This window comes from Hirundo rustica, chromosome 1 (genome assembly GCF_015227805.2).
Source record: "Hirundo rustica isolate bHirRus1 chromosome 1, bHirRus1.pri.v3, whole genome shotgun sequence".
In the NCBI taxonomy this organism is placed as follows: domain Eukaryota; kingdom Metazoa; phylum Chordata; class Aves; order Passeriformes; family Hirundinidae; genus Hirundo; species Hirundo rustica.
In genome coordinates this window covers 84,837,264-84,860,059 of record NC_053450.1, presented here as the reverse complement: position 1 = coordinate 84,860,059, position 22,796 = coordinate 84,837,264, and the positions used below count along the sequence as shown (strand labels likewise).

Here is a 22,796-nt window from a genome sequence, read left to right as displayed (position 1 = left end):
GGCACAATTTTGTTTTCTAGTTATAGAAAAATGTGAGATATTTTTCCCTGCCCTAACCGTGGAGTTGTTTGGGGACGAGAACAGGGACCTATCAAAAAGCTGGCCAGGATATTAGCAGCTAAGTTAACCAATGGGAAATGTCAATGCGACTTTGGAGGCGACATTTAAAACTAATGGCTGGTGATCAGTCTCTCTCTCGCTTCGGGGATCTGCCATGAGGACATGTGGTCGGGGCCGGGCTCTGCTGCCCCTCTGGGCGGCCGGGCTGGGCTCAGCCGGGCCTCCGAGGGCCGCTGCCCGCACAGGGAGGGCCTGGACCGGCTGAGCCCCTTTCCCCTGATTGCTGGCAGGGAAGAAAGGCGGCTGCAGTTCGGCAGTGCTGGCCACGTGCTCAGACTGCGGCAGAAAGGGTCAAAACATGGCCCAGCTTTATCACCACTGGCAGCAAAGAAAGAAAGCCTGCAGCTTCATAACACCTCCGAGCCGAGCCACCCTGGATGAGACTGAGGGGTGGAAAAAAGGACATCTATCAGCTTCCTCCATCAGCACAGCTTTGCGTTTTCTCCAGTTCCTGCAGCCTCGGCACTTGCATGTAGCTTTTTGCAAGCCCGAGCGGATTTAACCCTTTACTAACAACATGAAACTTTTAAAGCACAATTCTTCCTTAAAAGAAAGAAGAAAGAAAACAAAGAATACTAGAACAGACACTAAATGAAGTCAGTTAGATTAGAAGTGAAAGAACTAGTAATATTGGAATAGGATTGAAGAAGTGGACATTTTTAACTGGACTTTTCTAAGGTAAATTATGAAGAAATGAACTGTTCTTTGCAGCATCTTAGTATTATTTGGATAGAATGCTATTCTAATCAAAATTAAGGACTGATGTAATTGAGATTTATTTAGGAACTTTAAAGCCCCTGCTCTTGGGTTAAAAAGAGGTCTCAGCCTTTGAGAAAAAGATAATTTTAGATCAGAAGAAGTATTCATGAATAGTACCCCAGATACACTGAGAAGCTTTGCTGATAGAACATCACAGTCTGTGAAAACTCCAGGCAGAAGCAGATGTATGACATTAGGAGCACTGGACTATTTTGTCTTGTGGCAAACATCTTCATAAAAGATCTTAGAGAGACTCTTCTCCTAAAGTAATGAGTGATTATGTCTAAATAGTGAAACTGACTAAAAATCCTAAGTTGTGTCTTTCTATGTTGCTCAATAAGAAAGTCAGTAGTTTGTAAGAGGAAAGAATCGTGTTTTAAAGTGTCATTCTGTTTTAGTTTAAGGTGGGTTTTTTGGGGTTTTTTAATCAACTTTTTTTCTTTCATTCTTTTAATATATGTTAATAAATCTATTTTTGTTCATTTTTAAGTTTAAGCCTGCTTTGTTTTTTTTCTCCTGATCTCTCCCTCCCACAAAAAGAAAACTAATACTAAAACCCCTACATTAATTAGTGTTTCTGCCCGGTTTTATTAAATTAAAACCATTACACAGCATAATTTTTTAGGCAGAAAGAAATGGTAGCAGCGCATGTAGGAATTTAGTTGCTAGGTAAAAAGATAAGATGTATATTGTGAAAATTCAATAAAGCAAGACTTAGGTATTGTGAGAAATCAATTCAGCAGAAAGCTATAGCTGGAATCCAGCAAAATCAAGCTCCTAGTCTTTGGCAAGAACAAAGTGACCTGAAAAATAGCCAAACCTCCACTGCGCCTTCCCAGAAGCAAAGATCAACCTGAGGAAGATGTTGGCCTTCCTCCCAAGACCCCAACTCATGACCACCAGGAAGTGTGAGTAATAGAATACGAAGTGAGAATAGTCGGGGAATGGGCAGGTGAGGAGGTGTGGCTTTGTACGATCAATGAGTATTTAAACCTGGACTTTGTTTCAACCAGGTACACAGAGTTTGGAGGAGATACCCCCCTGTGTTTCCCAGCTGGAACAAAACATACTTGCTTTACAATTTCTAATTGTAAAGTCCTCATTCCTCAACTAAGCCACCAAATGATCGATTAAAAAATTCCAGGTATCTCCTAATTACATATTAAAGAAGATTATTCTCAAAAACAACAAAGACCCCCACAAACTAAATGTGGGAAACTCTTAATTTTCATAATGAAGGAATCTCCCCCTTCAAAAGCAATGAAAATGGATTGTGATTACACACACACCAGAGGAAGTGCTCTGCGCTCTCACACCACAGTGATAATCAGAGTTTAGCACATGTCATAGTCTGTGAAACACATCTCTTGCTCATATGATCAAACCAAATGCCATTCATTTTAACTTTATTTTGACTTACCTTGCTTATTTGGGCTTCAGTGCTACCTCTTGAACCCAGCAGAACCATAGACAAAGCAGAAGAAATACTAAATGGTGAAAAGAACACATTCTGCCCTCTGTTCCTCTCACACAGCTTTCTTAACAGCTCCACAGCAAAAGTGGTGTTTGCTGCACAGAGGCTCTCCATGCTTCCGAGCCTGGGACATAAAACACAGGAAAAAAAAATGGAACAAATTTATTTGAATACAAAGCAGTTGTTTCTCCCTTTCAAACTTCCCTGTGTAAACCAGGAAGTAAAGGTTGGAAAATTATCAGCTCACTGGAGACTGATTTGGTGCCACAAGCACCTGAGATCCCATACTACACATGAGAATTATTTCAGCGATTTAGAGTCTGCTACTGGATTTCAATCACACCTACACAGTGGGACATCTTTTAAGGTGATCACACACAAAAGCAATTTGTCAGGGCTAGCTGAAAGAATCTCTCTGACTTCACACAGAAAATAATTTGCCTTTATTGGACCACCAGAGACAAAGTTACACATCAGAAGAGCAGAATTACCAACTCTTACCTTCTCTAAGTCAACAGACCTTCAGTGGTAGCTGCAGCTTGCCTCTACGTGTGCACGCTGGGTTTTAAACCTGCCAGCCGGGCTGGGAGAAGTCAGCAGCAGGACTTCGCCTAAAAGAAAGAGTAGTAGCAAGAATTTCATTGTCACTGCAAGATTCGCTTACTGAAAAACCCAAAAACAACCCCTACAACCAAACAGAAAAAACCCCAAAAACAAAACTTCCCAAACAAACTAAAAACCCCAACCACACCAAGCATATATAATATTTTCTATATAGGATGTTTCTTCTCTACATTACTCATCTATCCCATCCTTACTTATTACTCCAAGTTAATGGCATTATATTAAAAAAAAAAAAAAAAAAATCCCTTTCGCTATAACTGGAAATTGGAAGGAATTGTGCTGCATGACTGCAGGTTAAAGTACTTCAGACTCACAGAGCTGCACACCCCAACCATCTCACTCACACAGCAGCTTTCCTCACACGTCTTAAAGCAGAACTGTCAGGTTTGCTGCTTCCTTTCAGAACCAAATACGGGGAGGAGTTTAAATCAGAATTTACGCATTTCCTGAACGACCCTCCCACAGCCATTCCAAGAATCACTGTCAGCTCTCTCCGAAGACGCACAATCGGCACGGCACCTTCAAAATGCTCTTTTATCGAGCTCTGTGCTGAAGAAAACACCAGCACCTCCCGAGCCAGCATGTAAACCGATACCCCAGAACTCGCCCTCACTTTCGTCTCCTTGCACCACCCGTGCAAGCCTGGCACCCCAAGCCCTGCACAGCCCGCAGCCCGCGCTGCCCGAAGAGCGCTGCGATTTCGGGAGACGGGAACGAGCTGCGCGTTTCTTCCCGACACCGCCCCGTTCCCGGAGGATGCCCCGCGGGCGGGGACAGGGCGGAGGCTGCGCCGCTCCCCTCCCGCCCCGCGCAGCCCCGGCGCAGCCGAGGCCGCTTGGCCGCGTCCCCGTCCGGCCGGCGACAGCCGCGGCCACAGCGCCCGCCTGGAGCGGGGCAGCGACACCCAACCCGCTGCCAGAACTCCTCTCCTCCTGCCACAGACTGAACAAGATGTGCATAATTCAGCACTGAAAAAGGAGAAAAACACCCGTGCAGCGCTTGCACTTCCTTTATTATTCCAGGAACAGGAGCCACAAAACACATCCCAATGGAAGGAAAGCAACTGTTGCAGCTGTGTCTTTGGTACTATACAGGTAAACAATGGCTTCTAAGAAAATATTAATAGCATAAACATAGAACAGTAGCAAAACAAAATTAAAATCAAGGCTTTGTCATTCAAACATTGCATAGACACCATGTGCCCTTTTGTTACATTCTTTGTTAAAGGACCAGAACCAGGTGGCAGGCAATAAACCCAGCTGTCCTGGGGTGGTGAAAGAAAGACACTCACTCCACAAATACCTCACGGGGACATCTGCTATAAAAGCATCCTTTCATTCCCATTCTTGCCTATATGCTGCTCCACTTCTTAGCATCAAATACCCACATCTATGCAGGATGCTCAGCAATAGCTGGAACAGGCTGCCAAAAACTCCTTTCAGCTCCCGGCTGAAATGGATCAAGGCACTAAATGGATGAGACTGGAAGGTAAAAGGGGAGGGCAGCTACAAATGTGTGACCAAGAACCTGGAGACTTCTGCTCCCAGGCAAGGAGGGGGTTGGACATGGCAGGTGCTGTGTTTGTCTAAACAGCTCTGTTATTCATGCAAGGAAGGCGGGAATCACAACTACAGAAGTTCAGGCACAGCTGAAAGATACAATTAATGCAAAAGGATTCACCTAGTTCAAGGGAAATGTAAATTTATTGGGATGGCACCTATGCTGCCAAGACATCTCCTCCTTAGGGATGGCAAAAACGGCCACAGAACAGAATGCTGGAAGTTTTGTTGTGCCGGATGAAGAAGAGGAAGGGATGGTCAGCAGTGAATTCTGGAGTGGCACTGGAGCACAACACCCTAACACTAGGATAGCTGTGGCAGCAGCTGCTTCAGTGCCTTCTTCATTGACTTCCACAAAGGACTTGTGAATCACTTCAGACAGCACCAACTCATTGCCAGATGAGATTCCTGAGAAGTCTGCCTTCCCCAGCTCAAATGCATCAGGCATTCCCATGCTGCTCAGAAGGCTTCAGATGGTAATCTTCTTCCAGTTTAAATCTGGGTAAATACCCTCACCTCTGTAGACTCATCATCTCAGGACTGATCCAACCTATTAGCTTCTCATATGTAAGTTCTTTCTCCAGCTGAAGAAAAATTACAAATTTACTTAATTACAGTGAGAACTGAGTCAGTGTTACATAGCCAAAGTCATGATGTCTCTGTGTTTCCTCACATAACACACAGTATGCATCCTTTATTTTCCCCTGGGTTAAGCATGAAGACTGTGGAGGGGTTTCTTTTCTTTTTAATATGGGGAATAACTGACTGAAGAAACCGTAGTAATGAACTCCTTTGTCCAGAATGCCAAAGAGCCCAAACCTGTGTCCTACCCTCATCACAAAAGAGATCCTGCCCTTTCCTGTGAGCCTCTCTCCAGGCACTGAGCCACACACCACTGCCAGCTGCTCAGCACAGATCGGATGACAAGCCACAGGACTTCCAAAGAGCCCATCCAAAATCCCCCTCCACATGCCAGCATCACCATACTGTGCCCTCATCACAACCACAGCTGACCTTGCTCCTCAGCAGGGCCAGCTCCTCTTCCACAGCCTCTGCCTAAGGGAGCAGCACACAGCCTGAGCAGCAAGGACATAGCAGGGGCAGTCCCTTTGGGCACAGGGAGCAGAGGGACATTTCTGATGGCCTTGAGCACCAGAGGCACAATTGCTCTGGGACTGAACTGCAGGTCTCTATGCAGTATCAGACTTTCTTCCCTGGAAGCATTCAGGATCTCTTTGCACTCAGCTCAACAACTTACTCTTTCCAAGCCAGTGGATCCATCCCGGATTGCATCAGGGAGCAGGATGATCATGCTCAGTTCATTACCCACATAGGGGAGCTCCAGGATTTTGGTCTGCAAGTCCCCAATGTAGGCCATCTTAAATCTGTCCTTCTTGAACATCATCTGCACAGGTCTGGTCTCGTTCTAGAAATACAGAGATGCCAACAGTTAGGGCTGAGCTTCTCTGCTGGTATCAAACTACGAAGCAGGCGGCAAGCTACTCAGGGCCTTTTAGGATTTGACCAAAGAGAACTGATCACACACACAGAGTGCAGCTTCACTGATGCCTTGAGAGACTAGCTAGAACAGAGGCTAGACAGAGTTAAGGATAAAGGTATTTATGTATTTATTTAGGTATTTATGGAAAGGCCTTCAAAGGATACACCTTGGGCAGTGCAGGAGTCTCACAGAGACTGAACTCAAGATCAATGACTGTCATGGGTTTTTCATACCAATGTTGGTCTACTTGCATATCAGAGGTTAATTGTACAATTACAGCTTCCTTTACAGGTAATGGAGTCCCGTTTCCACAGTTTGCACCTCCTAGTTCACTGTGGTTTACATTTTTGGGGCTGAGAAAGTGAGGTGCCCTGGATTTAAGGCTCAGAGAGAAATTGTTTTGTCTGAATGAAACAGTAGAACAGTAGCTGACAGGCTGTGGAGTTTTAGAATTATACACTGATCTGAAAAATAGAAAAGCTAAAATTTAAGGCATACCCACCTCTGTGTTTTGTAAAGCACGAGGTAAAAACTGGCCATGTGCAGCAGAAATGTATGATATTCCACCACCACTCAAAAGGAGATTATTCATCAGCCCTATATCCTGTTGCTGTTGCATCCTGAAACCTGGTTCGAAGCTTGCACAGCTGCAGGGAACAGAGAACTATCTCTCTGGATACTCCTGCCAGCTTTATCAACACATTCACACAGGGAGAGAGTAAGGTGTCCAGAACAGAATCAGTCCAGCAGTCTCTGAAGTTGCTGTTGGAGGTAGTCTGGGGTAACCAGAAATATTCCTTTATTTAGAAGTTATATTGGTACTTTCAAACATCCTTGGGTTTATTTCACCACTGCAGGGAAGGGACAGTTTACAGACAGGCATGAGAGCACAATTCTCCACAATGGTTCCTTCAAGCAGGTGTTAAGAGAGGCACATTACCAGCTCTTGCTAATGACTCCTGGGGGCCAACCCAGAGCTGCAGGGGATCCTGAGGGACAGCCACAGCCTGCCCATGCCAGTGCCCAAGTCTTCCTCAAGAGCACTGATCTACTCCTAAAAACGAGACTGCAAGCACAGAGTTCTCCAAAGGAGATTTGTTTCCATTTCTTTTGGAATGGCTCAGGGGCAGATATGCAGCAGGGAAGCTCAGACTGAAGAAGACTTAAATTCACAAGCTTTCACACCTGTCTTTGTGCTTTATGAAAGGTCCTAATAATGATGTGAAAGTTCAGAGAAAATCAGCAAAGGGAGTCTTCCTGTGAAAGGGAGAGGGCATAAGGAGCCTACCCAAGGCAACCCTGCTTGAAAGATTTAATTTCTTCTTAAAGGTGGCCATTTCAGACAACATCCACCAAACAATGTATTGTCAGCATTTGAGCACATCATACCTTATTGATTTGGAAAGGGGATTCTCTGGTACTCTGTTTGTTGAACTGCTCTTCCCAGTTGCCTTTGAAATAGATGGCATTCACCAACACAAATCTGGTCAGAGAACTGAGAATCCCCTCTGCCAACAGGTTCTGGATTTTACCTTTATGATACAAAGAAAAAACCCACATTATTTCATAGGCTGACATGGATCCAATTATTTCCAAGGTAGTATCTACTCTGCATTTAATATATAAAACAGAAAAAAGCTCTAGATCTCAGTTGTTTGAAGTCACAATCCTACATCCTAACACAGGTGCTTACCCAAACCATGGCGCCATTAAACACAACTGGGCACTTGGCAAAGCACTCACCTTCAGTCCTTTCCTCTACCCAGCCATTGATTTGTTTCCTGGAATCCTCCGCAGCATGCAGGAAGTCCATCTGCTCCAGGCCAGCATGGTAGGATTTCTGACTCGACTCTATGAAAGACTAACAGGGACATTCACAACAGACTTTCAGCAAGAGATTTACTCTCATTCAGACACAGATGATCCTTACATTCCCCAGGAAATCTCCATGCTTCCCTTCCCATCTTCATATAGGGCCACTGAAGTTCTGACTGACACATTCCTCCTAGGATTTATACCACTTTTTGAACTAGGAAGGGATATTATTGTTATGGCTTATTGCAGTCCACTACAAACTTCTACACTCCATTGAAAAGGGGAGGTGGGGGGAATTTTATTGTGGGTTTTTTTGAGCTTCAGTGGCATGACGTATGATTTTATGAGTTTGTTTATCAGACTTTTGCTATAAGACTTATGAACCATTTGTCCCACAACCAAATATGTGAATGGATGACAGAACCCTCAACGTAGAGTGTTGTAGTGCATTAATTGAGTTTATATTGTATTTCATTTTTATATTGGGTTTTGTAATGGTTTCTTCTGTACCATCCTGTTCCCTTGGAAAATGTATCACGAGGTTTGTCCCTGCTGCTTCTCCCCACCCATCCTCCCACACTGGAATGTAACCCTACTCTGTTCCACTCCCACTTTGTCCCTGATTGGGTAGTGGCTTGTCCCTGCCTCTAGCCCCTTCCCCCTGGGTAAAAGCCCTGGGATCACGTGGGGATGTCTCGTGCTCCGGGAACAGGACTGGGACTCGACTGAGCTCTGCACTCTGCAGGGGCAGGACCCGAGAATAAAGCCATGATCCCCCCCGGACCAACAGCAGACTTTCCTTTTGCCATTGATGGATGCCTGCTCTCTCTAAAGAAAAAGGTTTGTAGCTCCTGGAATCTTTGGGACCCTAGAAGGAAAACTCCTTCTGAAGTGGTTTCTCTCTCAAGCTAGCCGAGGCTAAAATGGAGCACAGTCTCCGAGGGAGAGAGAGAGCCACTTCAGGTGGCACCCATGTGTCGTGCCCAAAGCCACAAGGGGCTCCCAGAGGGCTCCAAGAACCACGCATGGAGCACGTGGCTGAGGAACCTCACGCAGGCACGTGAGTCCAGAAACGTGGCCCACCCACGCAGAGACAGACCCGTCAGGCTTGGCGTTCGCTGTGGAGTCTCCGAAACACCAGACGCCACAGAGAGAGGCTGTGGTTTTCCTTTGGACTTAAAATACCCATCGGAGTGCTGCAAAGAAGCCCCCCGAACAGCAAGCTGCTCCCAGAAGAGGTGACCACATGCTCATGTGTTGGGAAGGATGAAGCCAGAAAGCCCTATAAATATGATTGCTTAGATTCTGAGAATGTGAAACCTGTGAGATAGAATTGAAAGTAAGTTTTGATGTTTGAGATGTCCTAGCTGCTGGATGCCTAGGAAAACAACCCCCAATGTATGATTTATCCCACACTTGTAACACCCCCCTGAAGTATCAAGTATCTGTAACCCCATTGGCACAACCCTGTTACAGCCCACCTCGAGACCCCTTATCAGGGGGCTGCGAGAGTGGGCTCTCTGTTTCTCTGTTTCTTCTCTTCTCTTCTTCTGCCTCTTTCTGTTTCTTCTGTCCCTTCTCTCCTCTTATCTCTTTGTTTACCTCTTGCATCTTGCTCTTGGAATTTCCTTATCACTCACCCCCACCTTCCAAGGCCATGCTTCAGCTGCGCCTGGCGGCTCTGAGCAAGGCCTCCCATCTTATACAATAAACCCCTTCTTCTAAAACCCAACTTCAGAGATCTCTCGTCTACATTAATCTACACCGTCCTGGAGTCCTCAGCAGCAGGAAGAGGCATATTTCTACAAATTGGCGCCCAATGTGGAAGATGCAGGACCCAGCCTTTCAAGCTGTGAGAGACTTCATCATGGACGGTAATTAATTACTAGTGGTACGCTACTCGGTGTCGTGAGCACAGCAAATCGCTGCTGAGCAGTGTGAGGCTGGAGCTCTTTAAAGTTGCCGAGGGCAAAACCTTGAGCACGAGGACCGTTACTCAGTAGCGGACACCCTGAGCTCTGAGAAGGTTTTGCCAGGCATCCCTCGAGCACAGACGGCTGCTGCTGAGCGGCGGCCACTGGGGCTCACGGAGGGAGTTTTGCCGTGGTACGTTGCCACGTGCGTTGAGCGCGTGTGGGCACTGCTTTGCACTGCCCGCACTGAAGCGCCGAGGGGAGGTTGGAGTCCCGAGCACGGAAGAGCTGTTTCTGAGCAGCGCCTGGAGCCGTGGCTTTGAAGGGGACCCCGTGCAGTGTCCTGAGAGCCGACTGGAGTGTCTGGCCAACCCCACGTCGGATCTTGAGTGAGGACCTGCTTCTGCGACATCGAGGTGAGCTACACTAGTGTTAACAATATGGGTCTATCCCGTTCTACCCTTGATAGAGATCTCTATAAGAAACTTAAGCATCTTTTACGCTGCAACAACAGTACTTTACATAAGCAAGAGCTGAAAGACCTTTTAGAATGGACTCTAGTTAACTTTCCCAATGCTGACCGTTCAGCCGTCTTTACCAGAGACTTTTGGGACTCAGTTGGAAATAGACTCTTTAATGATATTTCACGAAAGAATTTTGCTGTTGCTGAGCTCGTTCCAGCTTGTAGGGCCCTCGTAGAGCTCTTTGCTACAAAAAATGCCGCTGCAGACGCGACACCTGGTCACCCGCTCCCGGAGATCCCGTCCGCATGGCCGCGGGTCTGCAGCAGAAACCGCCCCCCTCCCCCCCCCCGCGCCACGCGGTTTCGCACCCCGCGGTCCCGCCGAGCGCCGCGGACCCATCCCCCACCCTCGTGGCCGCGGCACCCGTCCCCTCGGCCCCTACGCCCCCACCGGACCCTGCGGCCCCTCCCACCGCGCCCTCGGTCCCGTTCACGGATGGAATTCCTGCTACCGGGGCCCCCTCCCCTCGCTCCAGTGTGCCGGGCCCCGTCCCCGTCTCTGCCCCTTCGAGCCCGCCCACTGAAGACATTCCGGCGGCGCTTCTCGCTGCCGGCACGGCGGCAGCCCCGCACCCCCCTCACCCCGCGGCTCGGGCTGTACTCCCCCTCCCCCCGCGGGTCCCGCCGCTCCGCCGGCCACGGCTTTTGCAGCTGTAGCCGCGGCCGTTGCCGGCGTCCTTCACACACAGGCAGCGACCCTCCTGCAAGCGGCACAAGCCCCCCTCGCAGCAGCCGACGCGGCGCTGGCGGTGCCACCGCTCTCGCCCGTGCCAGCCGCTGCCTCGCCGCCGCTGCCTTTCTATGAGCCGGCGGTGCCGGCTGCAGCGGTGTCGGCGCCCGCGGTGCCGGCGCCGGTACCGGCTGTCCCTGCAGTTCCCCTTGCGCACACTAACGCGGAGATGCCCACCACCCCGCCGCGTGTTCTGCCACAGTGCCCCAGCCCCGCACCGCGGCGGATGCTGCAGGCCGTTCCAGTCCCGGCTCCGCGGCGTGCCCCCAGCCTGCCCGCAAGCTACGAGCAGCTCACTCCGCGGCACAGACGGCGGATGGCCATGCGAGCCCAGTCCCTGCTCCGCGGTGTGTTCTACCCCGCCCCCCCGTCCCTGCCGGAGCAGCGGCTGCACCAGACGCCGCGGCCGCCACCGGGTTCACTGCGCTGCCCCCTGCCGCAGCCCCTGCGTGTCCTGTGCCCGCAGACTCCTTCGCGTTCCCTCCCGCGGCTGCTGCGGCTCCCGCGCCCCCGCCGCGTCCCGCGCGCCCCATGCAGCCCGCCGCCGTGATGACTTCCTACGCCGACCCGTGCACGCAGCGCATTCGCATTTCGCGCCAACGCGCCCGGCCGCGTCACCGCCTGTGATACAGCCTGCCATCCCGCAGCCCCATGCAGAAACCTACGCTCAGCCGGAACTTGTTACAGTGCCATCGCAAATAGTCCACACTGCCGAGTGTCCTGCACAGCCGCCGATGCTACAGCCATCAGCAGCCCTTCCGCGTCCACGACCCTGCACACACCACAACACAACATGATTCTACACCATCTTGTATGACTGGACCACAGCTTCGCACACAAACCATGCAACGAGAAGGGGGAGAAGGAATGTGGCAGCCACTTTAACAAATAAGGACAGACAGAGAACTGTTTTGCCCTTGCAGCTGCCAACTCTCTCAAATCTGAGGATCCACCACCACCAATCCCGATTTTGGAAGGTCCCCAGAAATGTTCTGATGACCTTCAACTGACAGACTGGCATGAAATCACACGAGAAATTTGCAAAGAAGAAAATCTAAATCCTTTAGCCATGCCTGTGATATTCAGCCAGCAAGCCAGAGGTCCCAGAACATGGACACCTATCCCATCTCAAGACATGAAAGAATTGCGAAAAGTGATAAAGGACAGTGGCATCTGCTCTCCATATTTTAAAAAACTGCTGAAAAATACCCTAGAAAGAACACGCCAAACCCTAAAACGCATTTTAAGTCAAGTGAAAAGGGGGAAAGCCCAAGCTACACCTCAAAAGAGATTGAAGAAAGCTCAGTATGTTTATAATTTTCTGAACAGCTCTGCAAAAGAGCCTCACCCTCACATTTACAGACATTTCTTGAACACTAAAAAGGTAAAACTGAAAGTACACCCCCAGTTTCAATTAAAAATTTAAAATCAAGACAGTTAGAAAGACCATATAATCCTGTAACATGGGGGAAGAGGTTTGCATTTGCCTCCACAGAAAGAGGACTCAAGTGGGTTCCAGTGAAGAATGTGAAGCAGTACTGCGCATCGAAGCCTGCTGAGACCTCCACATCAGCCAGTACTGCTGCAAACCAAGAAGCAAGCACCCAGACCTGAGCTGCGCAGAATCACCAGAAGATGATCTGCCAAGAACAGCCAAGAAAAGACTGGAGTTTTATTATTTGCATGTTACTTTTGTTCTTTTGTTTTAGTTTTTTGTAGTGAAGCTTTACCTAAGTCAACCAAAGATGAATGTCTGAGTTGTTTTAGCCAAGTCTGTAGGCTCTGATACCATCTGTCTATCTGACAGAAGCCCTGAAAAACCTGTTTAGTTTGAGTACCTTTTCCAAAAGATTTTGAAGGTTTGTGCTGCATGAATTTATCTGATCACTCTGTTTCCATTCACAAACAATTGCAAGAATTGAGAGATTTAGCTGGCCAAATTACAATAGAGACCCATCTTGGCTAGACAATTTTTTGATGGTATGAGCTTTGCACCTTGGCTAAAGGAACTTTGTAAGATAGGTTTGATTGTTTTAATAGTAGTAATTGTAGTTTTAGTAGCGGTTCCCTGCATACTTCAGTGTGTGCAAAAATTAATGAGTAAGACAGTATCTAGTGTTTTAGTTGTTAATAAGAACGGGGGAGATGTTGGGAAGGATGAAGCCAGAAAGCCCTATAAATATGATTGCTTAGATTCTGAGAATGAGAAACCTGTGAGATAGAATTGAAAGTAAGTTTTGATGTTTGAGATGTCCTAGCTGCTGGATGCCTAGGAAAACAACCCCCAATGTATGATTTATCCCACACTTGTAACACCCCCTGAAGTATCAAGTATCTGTGACCCCATTGGCACAACCCTGTTACAGCCCACCTCGAGACCCCTTATCAGGGGGCTGCGAGGGTGGGCCTCTCTCTGTTTCCTCTGTTTCTTCTCTTCTCTTCTTCTGCCTCTTCTCTGTTTCTTCTGTCCCTTCTCTCCTCTTATCTCTTTGTTTACCTCTTGCATCTTGCTCTTGGAATTTCCTTATCTCTCACTACCCCCACCTTCCAAGGCCATGCTTCAGCTGCGCCTGGCGGCTCTGAGCAAGGCCTCCCATCTTATACAATAAACCCCTTCTTCTAAAACCCAACTTCAGAGATCTCTCGTCTACATTCATCTACACCGTCCTGGAGTCCTCAGCAGCAGGAAGAGGCATATTTCTACACTCATGGACAGCCAATCCTGGGAACTAAGACTGGAAGCCCTTTCTGCACCAAAAGAGTCAGTTTCAGGCAAAGTGGAGTGACTCGAACAGAAATTTTTGGTCAGCACGCTGAATTTTTGGTGAGTATTACCAATTCGGAATTTAGGAAAAATCTTTCAGAGGCTCTAAACCTCAGGGAGGTTTTTCCTTTGTGGGAAGGTTTTTGCCTTCAGAGCAAACCTTCAGGGCGCTTTTAATAGCAAATTCAGTTTCGGCTGTGCAGTCCAGGGGTGGAAAAAGTAAGTTTCTCCTCCGTGTTTTTTTTTTTGTTGTTTGTTGTTGGTTGTTTTTTTTTTTCCTCTCCAGCGAGGTTTTTTTGCTTTCAGTTTCCCAGTGCAGTTAAAGGGGACACAAACTTAAAATCTGAGCCAAAAATGGGTGCTAGGCTGTCTGTATCTCAAAAAAGAGTCTATTACCAAATTTTAAGTGCCTTGGATGATGGGGGGATCCATTGTTTAAAGAAACAGCTGAAAAAATTAATTCGGTGGTTGTTTTCTCAGTTTCCACATGTATCATTAGAGCAAATAAGCTTCCAGAATTTTGGGAGGCTGTTGCAAATAAATTGGCTGAATCAGGCTCCCCTGAGGATAAAGAAACTGCAAATTTTGCTTTTTGGAGCTTGAAAATTCAGTTTGCATTGCAAAAGCAAATGAAAAGAAAAAAAGCGCCAGTTCTTTGTGGATTTTCCCCAGTTTCCTCAGTTTCTCCCTCTCTTGACCCTAAAATCCCTTCCCCAAGCTCGGGTATTCTGAGGAAAGCAGCCCACCAGACAGGGCAGGGAAGCTGCAGCTCCCCTGGCTTTCCCGAATTCCTGAGTCCCCCTGCTCAAAGAATCCTGGCCAGATTTCTCGAGAAACCCTTCAACTTACCCCAAACCTCCCTTCTTCCCCAGTTTGTAAACCCTGTGTTCGGTTTACGTTTGCAGACACTCCGGGTGCTCAAACCCCCATCTTAGTGATCCCCAAGCTGGTTTCAGTTCTGTGGGGGATCACAAGATGGCAGAGACGCCTTTGTTCCCCAAAATGGTAGAGGCCATGTTCTCCCAAGCACAAGGTGCCTCTTTTTTTGTCTGTCCCTCCTTCCCACAGTCCCTTTGGTAACCCGAGCAACCCACTTCCTCTTCCCAGACCCCTTCTTCCCTTCAGTGCTGCCCATGGCACTGCCCTTTCCTCAGACTCCGCCCCTACCCCCCAAACCTCTGCCCTCTGACTCCGCCCATTGTGACTCAAGCCTCCAGCCCTCCCTGTCTCTGGTTCCCACGGTTTTCCCACCCACAATCCCAGTTCCCATGCCCCGGAGGGGAGGGGGGGTAGGAGCCGGGAGCCCAGAAGCAGGAACTGATTACGACTTTTCTGCTACCCCTGTCACACATCGACGGTCAAAAAGGGGGGGTGTTGTCCATGGTGACTGGGACCCCTTCCCCCAAGAAGTGACTCGGGATTTATGCAAAGCTCAGATTGATTTTGGATGCAAAAGGGAATACTTTTGCAACCTTTTAAAAGGAAATTTAGCAGGGAATCCTACAGTTCCTTTGACATCCCAAGAGATTTACTTCTGGAGCTTTGGCAAAATCCGGAAATGGCTGTTGATAATGATAATTGCCAATTCAATTAGAACATCTATGTGGTGATAGTGAATGGGTCTCAGCCTTCAAGCAGGCTCAGGAAATTCCTTTGCTTCCATCAGGACCTTTAGTAACATTTGTGGAGTGATTAACCCAAGCTATCAAGTTACAGGTTAAGGAGGAAGGTGCCCAGGAACACGTCCTGGAGGAAATGGCTCTGGCCAATGCAAACGAACAGTGCAAGGCAGCTATCCTCAGTCTGCCCATAGAACCAGCTCCAACCTTAGATGACATGCTCCAGGTGTGTGCCAGGAAGGTTCCCTTCATAACAGCTCACCAAAGCCACAGTTCCAGAGATGCATGCAAGCCACCACAAAGAGCTGCTGTTGCAGACACCGTGCTTCCTGCGCCTGTGCCACGACCACCTCCCAAGAGAAGAACGACGTGTCTCCTGGGCAATCAGGCTGGACATTGGGCATCTCAATGCCCTTTAAAGAAGCAGTTTCTGGACTTCCGGGACAATGGGGGCGGGGTGTCTCGGGGGCCCAAAGGGAATTTTTCAAAAAACTAGAAGGTGAGCACCGGCTTGCCCAGCATGGCGACATAAATGGGGCAAGTCTAAGGAGGGGGGAGAAAAAACTGGAAAATGCAAATGTTAAATTAACTTATCCTGCTTTAACCAGTTCTACTTTTCAGCAGAAGTCACCAGATGTGATGATAAAGGATCCAGTGACCAGAAAAACAAAAAGTCCTCATGATCTGGTCACCTGGGGTCGTGGGTACAGCTGTGTGTCCACTCCCTCAGGTCTCAAGTGGGTGCCAGCTGAGTGAGTGAAACCTTTCATCCCTAAAAGTTCAAAGTCACCTGCAGAAGTCCCACAGGTGGCCAGTGCTGCCTGGAGGAGGAGAAAGCGCCGAACCCTCTCCTTCCAATTATCCTTTTCCCTTAACGGTGTTTTTCTGGACAGTTTGTTTGCACCAGATGTCATTTTATATTTTTCAGCTTTGAAGGTACTCAAGATCCGAACTCTGAGCATCTCCCAGGGACTGAGCCTTCCTCATTCTCAATTTAATAAGAAAGGGGGAGATGTTGTAGTGCATTAATTGAGTTTATATTGTATTTCATTTTTATATTGGGTTTTGTAATGGTTTCTTCTGTACCATCCTGTTCCCTTGGAAAATGTATCACGAGGTTTGTCCCTGCTTCTTCTCCCCCATCCTCCCACACTGGAATGTAACCCTACTCTGTTCCACTCCCACTTTGTCCCTGATTGGGTAGTGGCTTGTCCCTGCCTCTAGCCCCTTCCCCCTGGGTAAAAGCCCTGGGATCACGTGGGGCTGTCTCGTGCTCCAGGAACGGGAAGGGGACTGGACTGAGCTCTGCACTCTGGGGGGGCAGGACCCCAGAATAAAGCTGTGATCCCCCCCGGACCAACAGCAGACTTTCCTTTTGCCATCGATGGATGCCTTCTCTCTCTAAATAAAAAGGTTTGCAGCTCCTGGGATCTTTGGGACCCTAGAAGGAAAATTCCTTCTGAAGTGGTTTCTCTCTCAAGCTAGCCGAGGCTAAAATGGAGCACGGGCTCTGAGGGAAAGAGAGAGCCACTTCAGTAAAGACTGATGGATTTTACCCTGCTTGGCAACGCTTGTGTATTCAGAACACAAATTATTTAAAGGTGATTCTCTGCCAAGTTCAGACACCGGGCTCTGGCAGAATCAATTACACTCCTGACACTCAGCACAGAAAATTTGGAAGCAAATCCCATAGCCTGCCTTGAACCTCCAGAGGAAAGAGAAAGCAAGTACATTATACTAAGAATCATAACAAATTTAATGGCTACTTACTGCAAGAAACTCAAAGGTCTTTTCTCCATAGAGCCGGTTTGCAGTTCTCAGGATGTATTTGGTGTTTGGATCATTAATTTCAGAGAGAAGGGACTGATACCCATTGTGAGCATCCTGGGCATTCTTCAGAGAAAGCACCTGCACAAAGACCAACATCCACAGTGTCTTGGTGTGAAAGACAGGCATTTGCTAGGGAGGGGCAAGGCCTCTCTAAGAGTGGGGAATTCCAATCCCTTCCCTCCAAGTTATTATAATTTAGAAGATTAAAGAGGCTTTTCAGTCAGAGCTACGGGGAAAGGAATAACAGTTCTTTACTAGTAAGTGTAACAAGGCAAAGAAACAACAACTACAGCATTAATAATAAACAGAACCAGGAACCTTGAGGGGCTGCATTTCACAAAGCCCGGGGCAGTCTGATCTCTGGGACCCCGAGAGCACCAAGCTGGAATGGTGGAAAACCCCTGGGCTGGTGGCTAGAATGGCAGGGTATCCTCGGCAGGCAGGGGGGTGTCCTGGCAAAGTGAGTAGTGCTTGAGAAGCCGCAACAGCCAGACAGGGCTGGCCCAGCTCCAGCAGGAGCAAAGGAGCTCAGAATTCCTGGGCACACGAGCAGTTGGTGGATGATAGTAGATTTCCCAGGACCAGATTTCTGTTGACACTGGACTCCTCCCACAGCAAGCAGCAGCCTGACTGTCCTCTCTGATGCCAAGAGCAAGAAGAAACCCCCAGCTCCCCCAGACCTGTCCTTTTCCCTCCCCCAAAACTCAGATGATCTTCCCCCTCCTGGGTCTTTTTTGTTGGTCAAGCACCCTCTAAGCACCAGTACTTAGTCTCTTAGCTCTTCGTCTTTTCTTATGGGGAAAAATTCTGTAGGAAAAAAAAAAGGAACAAACCTAACCGCCAACACACACCAGTGTCCACAGCGTCACTAAACACACTCGATCACCATGGCTGTTTTTATATTAGAATTACTTTTTAGTCAAATACAGTGACATGAAGCAAAATTACTTTTCACTACACCTCCCATTTGGAGCTTATCCTGCAAGGCATATATGATGTACCCATCAAGAAGTTGCACAAGTCATAAATTAGGGAGTGACAGAGTCAGCAGCCCTGATTTCGCTGCCCTCAAGGCAAGCGGTACAGGATCACAGAATGGCTCAGGTGGAAAGGGATCTTTGGGGACAATCTACTCCAAAGCCCTGCCCAAGCAGGGACACCTAGAGCTGGTAGTCCAGGACTGCGTCCAGATGGATTTGAATATCTCCAATTATGGCAACAATGTAGGTTTTTGAGAAACTTTTTATAAAGTACATGGAAACAAAATAGGAGTTTATACTCCTCCCCTACATTGCAAAAGAAGCAAACATCTGCACCAAAATGACTGGTTTGGGACTAAATATTGTCACTTCCCATAAAAACACATGCCAAGAGATATTTGGTATCTGAGTAAAGTTTTAAAAAGGCGTAAATCAAGTTGCAGTTACCAGTTTGAAATGCAGACAGTGGGATTTTTAAAGTGTTTTTAATGTGCCTGTCTTCATTTTCAGAACATGTGTCATATGATTTGAAGCCCAAGCAAAGAAGGAATAGAAAATAATTTATAAAGCCACAGAAATGGGGAACATATATGGCTAAGATAATTCAGAATTTTAGAAGTGTATAACAGGCTTAAGCAAGTAAAATGAAAACAGAAATATATACAATTTGTGTAACGATTTTTGCAAAAGCAGAAGAGCAGCTATCATGGGTTGGCACAATTTTGTTTTCTAGTTATAGAAAAATGTGAGATATTTTTCCCTGCCCTAACCGTGGAGTTGTTTGGGGACGAGAACAGGGACCTATCAAAAAGCTGGCCAGGATATTAGCAGCTAAGTTAACCAATGGGAAATGTCAATGCGACTTTGGAGGGGACATTTAAAACTAATGGCTGGTGATCAGTCTCTCTCTCGCTTCGGGGATCTGCCACGAGTAACATCGTGGTTGGGGCCTGGGCTCTGCTGCCCCTCTGGGCGGCCGGGCTGGGCTCAGCCGGGCCTCCGAGGGCCACTGCCCGCACAGGGAGGGCCGGGGCCGGCTGAGCCCCTTTCCCCTGCCACGGCAGGGAAGAGAGGCGGCTGCAGCTCGGCAGTGCTGGCCACGTGCTCAGACTGCGGCAGAAAGGGTCAAAACATGGCCCAGCTTTATCACCACTGGCAGCAAAGAAAGAAACCTGCAGCTTCATAACAACTCTGAGCTGAGCCACCCTGGATGAGACTGAGGGGTGGAAAAAAGGACATCTATCAGCTTCCTCCATCAGCACAGCTTTGCGTTTTCTCCAGTTCCTGCAGCCTCGGCACTTGCATGTAGCTTTTTGCAAGCCCGAGCGGATTTAACCCTTTACTAACAACATGAAACTTTTAAAGCACAATTCTTCCTTAAAAGAAAGAAGAAAGAAAACAAAGAATACTAGAACAGACACTAAATGAAGTCAGTTAGATTAGAAGTGAAAGAACTAGTAATATTGGAATAGGATTGAAGAAGTGGACATTTTTAACTGGACTTTTCTAAGGTAAATTATGAAGAAATGAACTGTTCTTTGCAGCATCTTAGTATTATTTGGATAGAATGCTATTCTAATCAAAATTAAGGACTGATGTAATTGAGATTTATTTAGGAACTTTAAAGCCCCTGCTCTTGGGTTAAAAAGAGGTCTCAGCCTTTGAGAAAAAGATAATTTTAGATCAGAAGAAGTATTCATGAATAGTACCCCAGATACACTGAGAAGCTTTGCTGATAGAACATCACAGTCTGTGAAAACTCCAGGCAGAAGCAGATGTATGACATTAGGAGCACTGGACTATTTTGTCTTGTGGCAAACATCTTCATAAAAGATCTTAGAGAGACTCTTCTCCTAAAGTAATGAGTGATTATGTCTAAATAGTGAAACTGACTAAAAATCCTAAGTTGTGTCTTTCTATGTTGCTCAATAAGAAAGTCAGTAGTTTGTAAGAGGAAGAAGCGTGTTTTAAAGTGTCATTCTGTTTTAGTTTAAGGTGGGTTTTTTGGGGTTTTTTAATCAACTTTTTTTCTTTCATTCTTTTAATATATGTTAATAAATCTATTTTTGTTCATTTTTAAGTTTAAGCCTGCTTTGTTTTTTTTCTCCTGATCCCCCTCCCACAAAAAGAAAATTAATACTAAAACCCCTACATTAATTAGTGTTTCTGCCCGGTTTTATTAAATTAAAACCATTACACAGCCTAATTTTTTAGGCAGAAGAACTGGTAGCAGCGCATGTAGGAATTTAGTTGCTAGGTAAAAGAAATGTATATTGTGAAAATTCAATAAAGCAAGACTTAGTAGTATTGTGAGAAATCAATTCAGCAGAGAAAGCTATAGCTGGAATCCAGCAAAATCAAGCTCCTAGTCTTTGGCAAGAACAAAGTGACCTGAAAAATAGCCAAACCTCCACTGCGCCTTCCCAGAAGCAAAGATCAACCTGAGGAAGATGTTGGCCTTCCTCCCAAGACCCCAACTCATGACCACCAGGAAGCGTGAGTAATAGAATACGAAGTGAGAATAGTCGGGGAATGGGCAGGTGAGGAGGTGTGGCTTTGTACGATCAATGAGTATTTAAACCTGGACTTTGTTTCAACCAGGTACACAGAGTTTGGAGGAGATACCCCCCTGTGTTTCCCAGCTGGAAAAAACATACTTGCTTTACAATTTCTAATTGTAAAGTCCTCATTCCTCAACTAAGCCACCAAATGATCGATTAAAAAATTCCAGGTATCTCCTAATTACATATTAAAGAAGATTATTCTCAAAAACAACAAAGACCCCCACAAACTAAATGTCGGAAACTCTTAATTTTCATAATGAAGGAATCTCCCCCTTCAAAAGCAATGAAAATGGATTGTGATTACACACACACCAGAGGAAGTGCTCTGCGCTCTCACACCACAGTGATAATCAGAGTTTAGCACATGTCATAGTCTGTGAAACACATCTCTTGCTCATATGATCAAACCAAATGCAATCCAAGTTTATTTTGACCTACCTTGCTTATTTGGGCTTCAGTGCTACCTCTTGAACCCAGCAGAACCATAGACAAAGCAGAAGAAATACTAAATGGTGAAAAGAACACATTCTGCCCTCTGTTCCTCTCACACAGCTTTCTTAACAGCTCCACAGCAAAAGTGGTGTTTGCTGCACAGAGGCTCTCCATGCTTCCGAGCCTGGGACATAAAACACAGGAAAAAAAAATGGAACAAATTTATTTGAATACAAAGCAGTTGTTTCTCCCTTTCAAACTTCCCTGTGTAAACCAGGAAGTAAAGGTTGGAAAATTATCAGCTCACTGGAGACTGATTTGGTGCCACAAGCACCTGAGATCCCATACTACACATGAGAATTATTTCAGCGATTTAGAGTCTGCTACTGGATTTCAATCCCACACCTACACAGTGGGACATCTTTTGAGGTGATCAGACACAAAAGCAATTTGTGCAGGACTTCCTGAAAGAAATCTCTGTTACTTCACACAGAAAATAATTTGCCTTTATTGGACCACCAGAGACAAAGTTACACATCAGAAGAGCAGAATTACCAACTCTTACCTTCTCTAAGTCAACAGACCTTCAGTGGTAGCTGCAGCTTGCCTCTACGTGTGCACGCTGGGTTTTAAACCTGCCAGCCGGGCTGGGAGAAGTCAGCAGCAGGACTTCGCCTAAAAGAAAGAGTAGTAGCAAGAATTTCATTGTCACTGCAAGATTCTCTTACCAAAAAACCCCAAAAACAACCCCTACAACCAAACAGAAAATCCCAAACAAAACTTCCCAAACAAACTAAAAACCCCAACCACACCAAGCATATATAATATTCTATATAGGATGTTTCTTCTCTACATTACTCATCTATCCCATCCTTACTTATTACTCCAAGTTAATGGCATTATATTAAAAAAACAAAAAAAAAAAACAAAAAAAAAAAAAAAAAAAAAAACAAAAAAAAACACCAAAAAAAACCCATTCACTATAACTGGAAATTGGAAGGAATTGTGCTGGCATGACTGCACGTTAAAGTACTTCAGACTCACAGAGCTTGCACACCCCAACCATCTCACTCACACAGCAGCTTTCCTCACACGTCTTAAAGCAGAACTGTCAGGTTTGCTGCTTCCTTTCAGAACCAAATACGGGGAGGAGTTTAAATCAGAATTTACGCATTTCCTGAACGACCCTCCCACAGCCATTCCAAGAATCACTGTCAGCTCTCTCCGAAGACGCACAATCGGCTCGGCACCTTCAAAATGCTCTTTTATCGAGCTCTGTGCTGAAGAAAACACCAGCACCTCCCGAGCCAGCATGTAAACCGATACCCCAGAACTCGCCCTCACTTTCGTCTCCTTGCACCACCCGTGCAAGCCTGGCACCCCAAGCCCTGCACAGCCCGCAGCCCGCGCTGCCCGAAGAGCGCTGCGATTTCGGGAGACGGGAACGAGCTGCGCGTTTCTTCCCGACACCGCCCCGTTCCCGGAGGATGCCCCGCGGGCGGGGACAGGGCGGAGGCTGCGCCGCTCCCCTCCCGCCCCGCGCAGCCCCAGCGCAGCCGAGGCCGCTTGGCCGCGTCCCCGTCCGGCCG

At 47.0% G+C, this 22,796-nt stretch overlaps 1 protein-coding gene and 1 pseudogene across 1 annotated transcript in view; both read right to left on the bottom strand.

Moving 5' to 3' along the window:
- LOC120759576 (serpin B6-like) overlaps nucleotides 1–3,732 on the bottom strand; it is a 29,354-nt gene extending 25,622 nt beyond the window's left edge. Inside the window, 3 exon segments of the mRNA XM_058420285.1 lie at nucleotides 2,300–2,477; nucleotides 2,855–2,964; nucleotides 3,591–3,732. Coding sequence (XP_058276268.1) covers nucleotides 2,300–2,467 — 168 coding nt within the window. The 5' untranslated portion in view covers nucleotides 2,468–2,477; nucleotides 2,855–2,964; nucleotides 3,591–3,732.
- Nucleotides 3,733–4,718: 986 nt separating this feature from the next.
- On the bottom strand, nucleotides 4,719–22,693 carry LOC120759633 (serpin B6-like; annotated as a pseudogene).
- Nucleotides 22,694–22,796: the final 103 nt, after the last annotated feature.